Genomic DNA, 10,146 nt, shown 5'->3' with positions numbered 1-10,146 from the left:
AGCGGCCCCGGGGCTGTGGCAGCGCTGCGGCATGTCGCGAGCCCCGAGCCCCAGGCTGCTCCCGCCAGAGCAAGCTGCAGTTGTCATTTGGAGATGTGCTAAAAGGCAGGGCTGTTTGCGGATGACAAAAGCACCCCAGGGAGGGAGAGACTGCTCTCCTTTTCCTGTCGGGAGCTGGCAGGTTTTCTGCCTCGGGAATTTTGCATGAGACGCTCTCCTGCCAGGAGAGCCATTTCCATTTTGCAAAGGTTTCAGCTAAGCAAAAATCCAGTTTTTCCATTTTTATAGAAAATGCCATTATAGGTGAGAAAGACGCACCCCGGCCGGGTCTCGGGTTGAGCTAGTAGTTCCCAGAACAACACGCTAGCACGGTTTTTTTCTTCATGCTACCCTCTTACACCTAGCTGGGGTCATCTAGACCCAGCGCTCTTTCCTGCCTATGCAGGGGGTCGGACTCGATGATCTATTGAGGTCCCTTCCGACCCTAACATCTATGAATCTACACCCCGGCCTCTAAGCTTCAGTTAAAACAAAAGTTTCAAGGTGCTGATAACTGAGATAAACAGGAAAACACGCCAAGTGTAGTGTCCAGAGGGACCTGAACTTCCCCATTCACTAACAAGAACCCCCAATTTATTGCACCTCAGCACCTGCAAATGGAGGGAGCAGCGTACATGCAGTATGTTGAACATCTGCACAAGGGAGCGCTGTGCATGAAGCTCAGAGCACCATCTTCCCCCTGCCCTTCCCAATCTGCCTTCAGCCGCTACAGGCAAGCACCGAACCGTACCCAGTCCAGAGTGCGGACCGGCACAAGGGAGATCTATGTGAAACAAGCACAAAGAAAGTACTTACCATTTAGACATTTTTTTTGGAAACGCACATACTTTTGCAGCCAGTATTTTCTCCCGTACAGAAATATATGGCGTATTTAACTTAGCAGTGTCATCCTATTGCTCCCTTTCTTAAAAGGTGTGTTACTTAGCTATATAGCTGTGCTCACTGGGCATACGACTTGGACGTTATACAGGTGGTGCAAGCCAACCAGTAACAAAGTCCTGGAGCATGTTGGGGGCATGTCCAAAGTGTCAGCTATGACAGATTGGACATAAAGCTCAGATGGATGACAACCTCGTAGATGAGGAACTTGAAGGATGGGAAGAGAAAGCATGGTTGCCTACAAAAGTGCTTCAAGGACTGCATAAAGGTTCACTTCATTGAGTGCAACCCATTGACTAGCTCCTTTGAGCTCTTGGCTGTAAATAAGCAGCAATGAAGTGCCACAGTAAGGGAAGACATAAGCCTGTTTGAACACAGAGGGCATGCTCTTAAGCAGGAACGGCACACAAGCCAAAGGCTGCATTCACAACAGCAGCAACGGCAGCCCGGCTCACGCTGGGTGGCACTGAATTTTGTGACAAAAAGGAATTTGCGGTGCATAAGCTGGCAGTTACCTGTGCAAATGCCAGGTGGCCTGACTGGCACCAACATCCTTCATTATGATGGATGCATAACAACACTAATGGTAACTCTTATGACAGATGTGTTTCTGCCAACTTTTCCTTATCCATTGACGACCCATGCCTCTCCTAGGTGAGTTGTTCCTATCAGGAGCTACAAAGAATAGAAGATCATGATGAAGCTTGTCAGGGCATAGGCGGTTTTTCCCTCTACCTTAAAAGGCAAAGACAAGGAAGCTAACAAACAGCATCAAGTCAAACGTATGTGTCAGCATCATGCGACTAGCATCATGTCTGATCACATTTGACTCCTTAGTCCAAGTGGTAAAATATCTATTCGCAGTTGAATCAGGTGGGGGCAGATTAGCATGAGACTGGAGTTGCAGCAAGATGCCTTAACCACACTGCCAAAAAGAGCATGTGAATCACAAATTCAAGTACTTCACCTCAAGGTGGATGATACAGATTTAGGTCCCTCATTACATCAGCTTAAATACCTTGCATTTGGAACACAGTTGGGTAGATAAATTGCACAGAACTCAGCTTTTATGGAGTTTCAGAATAAGCTGATCATGCAGAAGAATTATCTGACAGAGGTGCTAAGGCTATGCGAATAGGCAGGGATTCCAGCTAGACCGAGGACAAGCTTTTTTGCTTGAAAGCAGATTTTTTGAGATACAATGCTTGCGTTCTTCTAATATTTGTCTTACTCCGGCAGCGAATGTGGCATGGGCAACATGGGAAGAGGCACATATAGCGTGTACTCTCCCTATCTCAATGCCCACGGCTGGCCCCAAACCAGCAGAATTAGGTTAACATCCCACATTATGTCACAGAAGGAACTTAGCAGAAATGCCACCATCTTGGGTAACCATGGGGATGTTCTTTCCATGACACACACAGTTTTCCAGGTCTGTAAAGGCACAAGGAAGTCTTACATCATTTGGATTTGATCTCTCTAGACAAAAGCAGAAGGAATGGAGGGGGGCAGGGAGGGAGACTTGAAGATTTATCCAGTATGTAAAGTGTTCATGGATCCATAGATTGTTAGGGGCTGGAAGGGACCTCGCAAGATCATTGTGTCCATCCCCACAGCACTAGGCAGGAAAGACAACTGGGGTCAGGTTTATAAAAAAAAAAACACCCAACAGCAATTAATGAATGCCCACTGAAGTTCAGAGAAGAGGCAATTAGCTTGTTTTGTGCAAAAAAAAATTATGATATCCATAAAATTGAACTCTAAGGATGGTTAAGCCCTGGAACAGGCAGTCAAGAAAGACTGGGAAAAGCCCATCTGTGGAGGTTTTTATAAAACAGGTTAGATGAGCATCTTTCAGGGAGGGTCTGGGTATAATTACCTGCCTCAGAGCAGGAAGATGGATTTGATGACCTTGTGAGGTCCCCTTCAGCCCTGTATTTCTATGATTAATCACTGGATTAACGAGATGTCAACTGAAATAGTCCTTGCAGAAAGGGAGAGGACAAGCTGCTTTCTAATGCTTAAGAGTGTTATATTAAAGAACGTGAAAAGGTGACCAGGAAAGAAAAAAGGCAGGTTGAAGGAATGAGATGGGCTGTTCAGAAGAGGGGGATGCAGCAGGAAAAGCAACAGCGAGACGAGAGAAGAAGATTGAATGAAGAAACTGGCACCTGCAGGCTGGCCAGCTTGCCTCCAAGAAGCAGCCAGCACAGGATGCCTTAGTTGAAGGAGCTCCTCGTGTACCTAGCTATGCACTACACATGGGGAAAAGCAATTCCTGACCCCATGCCAACAGTCTGTTCAGACCCTGAAAATCTGATTGCAAATACCTGCTTTGCTTTGAATATTATATAAAAGAAAATTTTAAACAAGCCTAAAAATGCCTCTTAGGAATCTTATGACAACTTAAGTTATTGTAACTTCACTCCTGTGACAGCCCCGTAATTGTTACATAATTATTCTCTCTGATAGCTTGCTATATATAGTGTGCATGTATTACAGCTGAGCCCATATGCTGATGCACACTCCTACATCAATGCTTCTCCCAGTCACTGCAATTCTTTAATATGTTCTTAGGCTCAGATACAAGCAATGGGCCTTGCAGTCTGATGTGGAAAGGATTATTCATAGATATTTAGCTGCTTGCATGGGTAAGATTTTCTGTTCAATTGCTGGATTAGCAGAACTGGTGGTTTCACTTCAGATCTCTTGCAGTCAATGGTGAGCATATCAAAATCCACTGAATAAAATTTAGGCAGTTTATTTTCCTACACATGACATGCAGTATCCAGGAAGGGATGTGAGATTAAACCTAAATATACTGGTGCACGGGAGGCTCAGCAGTATTACTGCAATAATCACTTTTACCTGTCAATACTGGAAACTGCTGCTGTGTACAATCCCCAAACTGACCATAAAAATAAAGTTCAGCTTCATTAAACTCAATGCATATATTAAAGCCCAGGGTACTCTGAAAGGATTTAGCCATTCATTCGTATTAATTACAAGTCTGGCAACAACTTCGTTTTCCCATTATGAGAATTTTTTTGGACTACTCTGACAAACCCCATTGCAAACAATTTGACTCAGTGCTTGTGCTGTCTGTTCATCCAAAAAAAAGATATTTCAAGAAGCAAGGGTTAGAAGCGGTGTAAGAAAACTCATCCATCTAAGTCAGAAAACCATGTATGGCATATTCTCTTCTTCAGCCACAGCCACTGAATGGAGAGCCAGTCTGCAAAAAGGTGATGTCCTGTGTTTTGTGCACAGCACAATATATACATGGCACAGATGCTGATCACAGCAGGGATTTCTAATCGGCAGATCTGATATGGTTTACGTGTTGATAAGGACAAAACACACCAGAAACCAAAAGCTTTTGGGAAGTGGAGAAACAAAGGAATTCTTCTTCGCTACGTACTTGGGACTGATACTGGTGCAGTCTCATGTTACAACATCCTCTCCTTGAATGCTAGCAGTGGATTCGGAATTGAGTAGGTAGAAAGACACTGTCCAGCCTTTAAAGGACGATGTCTACCCATGGTCTAAAAATATGCTGAAAACAACTTAAGCCCCAGGCTGTCGCAAACATTGGACAAGTCAGGAAACTCCATTTTTATGTTTTAATATATTAAAATCATCTTATTAAGATCAGTGATAGAAAGGGACGGTTAAAACCAGGTGGTTTGGCTACAAGTATGAAGCAAAATGTTCATATTCACTAAGGAAATATTTAAAAATATCAGTGTGTAAAACTTACTGCAGGTTCTTCACTGAACTAAAAGATTAGCTTGGAATAAGACTTTAAAAAAATTACTGCAAATTTAAACAAATGTATATATTCCAGTCATTCCCAAATGCTTCTTATCCCATTCACTTCACATCTTGCATCCTCAGTCGTATCTTATTTTGGCTTAAGTCAGGGCACAGTTCAGTTTACATTACTCATCAGGTAGTCTTCTGGTAGCTAGGAAGAAAAATAAATCTAATTACTAAATTATAGTACTGCAGGAAACTTTTAGCCTGAATTATAATCAAATGAAAACATGTAGCCTTATGCTCAGATGAGTGTAACTACATTAGCTCAGGCTTTAAAAATAAAACTCAAACATTTGCAAACTAGCCTAAGGAAGACATTTACCTCTGGTTGGCAACATTTTTTAGAAGAGCCCATTCACCTCTTCTGTCACTGGGTCCAAGTCGATATCATAGAAGCAGGGTCTAGTTGGAAGGCCTGGCATAGTACTCATCTAAGAGACAAAGACAGCTATATTAAAGCAATAAGCAGGATTTAGTGGATGGAACTGGGACCAGGAGTTAGAGGGGCCTTGTCCTATTCCTGGCTCTGGCACCGACTCAGTAGCCTCATATAATGCACTTAAGCATAGGTTTAAGCTTATACTTGTGTACAGTTCTGCTATTCAGTGGAACAGCCTGCAAGCTTAAAATTAGTATGAGCTTATATGCTCTACTAGGCTGAAGCAATAACCACGTGTAGCAGTTCCTCTGGTTTCACTTACTAGGATTTTGATGGACTGTGCACATGGGAGGATCTAGGATTTTGAAAAGGAGGGTGCAGGCGGTATGGTGTGGTGTGGTGAGGTGCATCATCACATATAACATGACACATTTTTTCTCCAGTTAAAGAGAAACTAGAAGCTTTACTAATATGCTAGGGCAGTGGTTTTCACACCATGCTCTCCAGAACCCTGGGGTCCCGCGACAGGTCGTCAGGGGTTCCCCAAAGAGACGAGGGGAAATGGGGGAGTGCGCCAGGAGGCGGTCTGCTGCCATTGCTGGGCTGAGTCCCCTGGCTGGGGTAGGGGTTTTGTGACAAAAGAAGTGATATGAAAGGTTTCTGTGACTTTAGGAAGTTTGAAAACCACTGTGCTAGGGGCCTAGCCCTGTTATTCAGTTTAAGTTCAAAGCAAGAAAAACAATGTAACTGCTGGAATGTGCACCAGCTTGCTAGATTATGTTTAAAAATGACGACAAACTAGGCAAAAAATAGTTGAAAGATACAGTATCTTCAGTCCTGCCACCATTACAAATAAATATAGATCTCTCATTCAGATCTGTAAAACAAAATCTAGTCTTCTTGAGCATCTTGACAGTGCCTCCAATACTTTGCTGTCACTCATTTCTACACCTGAGTTAGTATCACTACATCGGAATGAAGGTTTTTAGCTAGAACTAAAAACATTTTGCAAGGCTATGCATAGAAGAAAGACATTACCAGGAATGGCTAATAGACAGCAAAAATGCAGAAGAAAGGATAGCTTGATTAATGGAACATCAAGACCTTAAAAAGGAGAGACTCATTAACACCTGTGAAGTGGGGAGAGAGATTAGGAAGATGATAACAAGAAAGTGAAGTCAATTGACTCCATCAGTGCTGCCTCTGTAGGCAATTTTAAAGTGGGGGGGAGAAAAAGGGGGGGGGGGGGGGGAGAAGAGAGACACACGACACACTTTCATCCGGCCAGCACGGCCCCCCAACAAACTGTGCCCTGCCCAGCCCTTCTGCCCACGGGGGTGAGAGTGAGGTGCCCAGTGTACGCAAGCCCCCAAACATACCTTACAGCCTTGCTCCCACCCTCCTGGCCTGCATGTAGCTTCCAGGTGGGGCTGCCGCTGCCTCTGCTGCTGCCCCCAGGGACCTGCTCCACTTCCCCTCTCTCCTGCTGGCTCTGGGCAGCAGGTAGGGAAGCTGCGAGGGCAGGGCCCAGAGCGTGGGGCTGGGAGCAGCACGGAGCTAGGGTGGGCAGCATGTGGGTGTGCGGGAGGGTGTGGGGACCCCCCCGCATATGCCCCTGGTGCACAGCCCCAGCAGTTGGGGGCAGCAGCAGCAGGCTGGGCGCTCAGGGCACAGGCACCTGGCTCCGGCCAGTGTCACACATCGCAGCAAGGGGTGCAGCCTCCCCCAGGCTGTCTGTATTGCTTCTTTCCTGTGCTGTGCAGCCCTGGCACGGAAAGCACCAGGCTCCAGCATGTGGGGCTTCCCTCCCGGCTGTGTGTGAGTGGGGGGATGCGCTGGCAACACAGACTGCCAGGGGGAGCCATGCCCCTCGCTGCAATGTGCAGTGCTGGTCAGAGCTGTGCCCCGCTGGGCGCCTGCGCTCTGGGGCACCTGCCTGCTGCTGTGCCATGGGGGGGAGGTCCCTCCCCACCCCCACACCCACACCCTGCTCCGGGGTATGGGAGGGGGGGCAAGCGGAAGGATGCAGGTGGCAAAGATCAGGGGTGGGACTTCTGGTCCCAAAATGGCAAAAGGGGGTGGGGCAACTGCCAGGGGGCAGGGCCACCCATTTGGCCCTCAACAGCTCACCAAAACTTGTTAAGTGGTCTTTTCCACCTGAAATAATTGCCCTCCCCTGGTTTATACAGAACAGTAAAATCACCTCTTTATACAACCAAATTTGAGATGAGTCTTTCATCACACTGCTGTTTGTCTGCCATAAACCCTGAATTCCTTTTATTCAGGACTATGAATGTGTCTTGTATTGTTTGTTCCTGTGTGCATAACTTCAGCTGCTTTAAAAAAGTGTTTTGCTTGACTGGGCCCAAGTGATCCAGATCAATCTGTATGAATGCCCTGTCCTGGTTAAGTAGCTTTGGGATTATCAGCAGCGACTGTGTATTTACTTCCAGATCCCCGATTAAAGAAACTAAATCACATCAGGCTAAGAATGGGTATTTTGGAACCCTGCTAGAACCAGGCTCATTTGGTCTATTAATGACTACTTTGAGATTTGTCAATCAGCCAATTTTAATCAATTTAATGTGTGCTCATTAATAGCGCATGGGGCTAATTTCTAAAATGAGAATATTGTGCAGTTCTAAGTTCAATATTTCAACAGAAGTCTACATCCATCCCATGTATGCAGTCGCCTTTATCAAACAAACTTGTAATCTCAAGTAAAGGCCTCTTGTATAGGAAGAACAGAAAAACCTCCACAGGAGATTAATATAAAGTTAATAACAGTACTTAAATAATTACAGTGTACTCTGAACACAAAAGCCACAAGAACAGTAAAAATTATAAGTCTCAAGAACAAGCCATTCTCTTCATCCTGGGGACTGGCAGAGGATAACAGGGAATGCATGAAGGATACCAGCTGCTTGCTATCTGTGCCTCTTGCCATCACAGACCATCGTGCTCTTTCCTGCTGCACTCTTGTCTCTGTACACTGTATTTTGTGGTGAATAAGGCAGCATTCAATTAATGGTGTGAAATTAACTGCTGTTTCTTCCTTTGGGAAGGATATAACATCTTTTGAGTGCTAACTTGCAATCAGTTGTTTGTAAAAACAATTTTTCTTTTTAAAATCACTGTTCTAAAAATCAAGCATACTGAACTGCAGATCTTGTCCTCGTTTCAAACAAATGCGTAAACATAGCAGGAGGGAGTTTTAAGATGGCCCCAAATGCATCAGGTCCCCAATTTGGCAACCAAGTAAAGATAGCTGGATTTCCTACTTATCTGAAAACACAAAGAAGTTCATGGGGCTATGCACGTGAAAAGGTTTCTTCTGGCCATAGGGAGACACTTGCATGATCAGATAGGGAATAATTTTTTTTAGGCCAGAAGTTGTAAAATTCAAGTATATAGTGTAACTAGCTTTTCCGGCTGACAGCTGTCTGCTGTCTCCTAGAAAGGTCCCTTACTAGAACAGTGGTTACTGCATGCCCAATCAGTCTTTGTCTATTACCCAGCATCTTTCAAATCCCCAAATTACCTTCTCATCTGGTAAAAGACTAATGTATTAGCAGTGCCTTCCGAGGGATACACAAATCCAAGTTATTAGAAGAGTCTAGTTTGCCAGCCACAAAATTCAATATCATAATGTCCTATCACTGGGAAGTGCCTTAGGATTTATTTTAAAGAAAATAATTTACTGTATGAATATCTATAATTCATAATGCATTTTTTACTGTTTTTCTCAGATCTGGTCTAACTCTATCAACAGAAGTATTCAGGGTTTTTTTCCTTCTCTAACATGTATACTAGAAAACGGAAGAACGTAGAGCAATTCTAATGATATAAATACACAGGTACAGCCCATGTGGATGCACCAGATACACCTGCAGAATTTCAAATAAACTCCTCTAACAACGAAGATATTGATGTACCAGGGTATTTTTCTTTTTTACTTTTTCACTGACTAAACAACAAGGAAGAAATATTATTGGACAGAGCAAACACTGGTTTGCTTTCATGGCTTTTCTTCCTTTATATTTAAAAATATACTAAAATAGTACAGTTTTGACTGAAAAAAGTCAGTTAATATGACACATTTATAAGTTGTTGCAGATAAATGTAATGTGAACATTTTCTAATCAGATGCCCCACTCCCACTGAAACTTCAGTTCCAAAAGCTGATGTCCAAAGTATTTATTGGCCCCTTCTCATTATCTGAATTGCTCAGTCTGAATTCCAGATTCACAAGCCTGAATTCTGCAATCATATCCCTCTAATACTAACTGGGCTTCGTGAATACTTAACAAAGAACCCATCTGGTTAGAAGTTCACACCCCTAATAATAGAATTTCTAATTAATTTTCAGTAGAAGCAACATCAGGCTTAATCACCTGTCCAAGAAAACTTAAGAACTGCGATGCATAATGTCTGCCGTTCTAGGGACTAAAGAAACATGGGTGATTGGGACAGCTGTATTTGGTTTTGATTTCTGGAACCCTATGGATATTTGATCTAACGTACGTGCCACTCCAGTGTTTAAAATCCTTCCAATCCTTGTTTGGATTACATTCTGGCTTGTTTGCAGCACACTATCATTGATTATAGGAATGAGCTCAATGCATCTTTTCTGTTGGCCCAGACACACAGTGCTCTCTTTAAAGATGGATGGGTTACGGATTTAAACAGGACGTGATTATTTTAGTCATCATTGTTAATCTAAAAATATGAACCTTGCTACATTTTTCTCATTCAATAAGAACAACTCAGCATTTGGCTGCAGCACAAGTCACCACTTGCTCCAAAAGGAATACGGCACTAAGAGCAGACTCTCAGAAAGTCGAACTAGATCTCGAGGTCCCTTCCAGCCTTATTTCTCTATGAAACAATGCGTTATGAAACTTGGGAACTTGGTAATTCCCTTAACTAGCATTCACCCATACTAGATCTCTCTCTCTCCAGATTTCCAGACTCTCTTTTAGTCTTGGTGGTGTTTCTTTGAGCATGAT

General features: G+C 43.8%; 2 protein-coding genes across 3 annotated transcripts in view; both read right to left on the bottom strand.

The window, feature by feature from the left end:
• AKAP5 (A-kinase anchoring protein 5) overlaps positions 1 to 669 on the bottom strand; it is a 7,911-nt gene extending 7,242 nt beyond the window's left edge. The window contains exon 1 of the mRNA XM_025197949.1: positions 651 to 669. The gene's annotated coding sequence lies outside the window, so the exon portion shown is untranslated. The remainder of the gene's footprint in view (positions 1 to 650) is intronic.
• Positions 670 to 4,851: 4,182 nt separating this feature from the next.
• The window catches only part of MTHFD1 (methylenetetrahydrofolate dehydrogenase, cyclohydrolase and formyltetrahydrofolate synthetase 1), a 72,814-nt gene continuing 67,519 nt past the window's right edge, over positions 4,852 to 10,146 (bottom strand). For both annotated transcript variants that reach the window (XM_006018691.3, XM_025197928.1), the window contains exons 27-28: positions 5,081 to 5,189; positions 4,852 to 4,906 (exon numbers count right to left, since the gene is read on the bottom strand). In XM_006018691.3, coding sequence (XP_006018753.3) covers positions 5,100 to 5,189 — 90 coding nt within the window. In that variant the 3' untranslated portion in view covers positions 4,852 to 4,906; positions 5,081 to 5,099. The remainder of the gene's footprint in view (positions 4,907 to 5,080; positions 5,190 to 10,146) is intronic.

The sequence above is a fragment of the Alligator sinensis genome, unplaced genomic scaffold (assembly GCF_000455745.1).
Source record: "Alligator sinensis unplaced genomic scaffold, ASM45574v1 scaffold13_1, whole genome shotgun sequence".
NCBI lineage: Eukaryota > Metazoa > Chordata > Crocodylia > Alligatoridae > Alligator > Alligator sinensis.
Note: the sequence above shows the minus strand (reverse complement) of the source record. Positions and strands in the feature narration are given on the sequence as shown.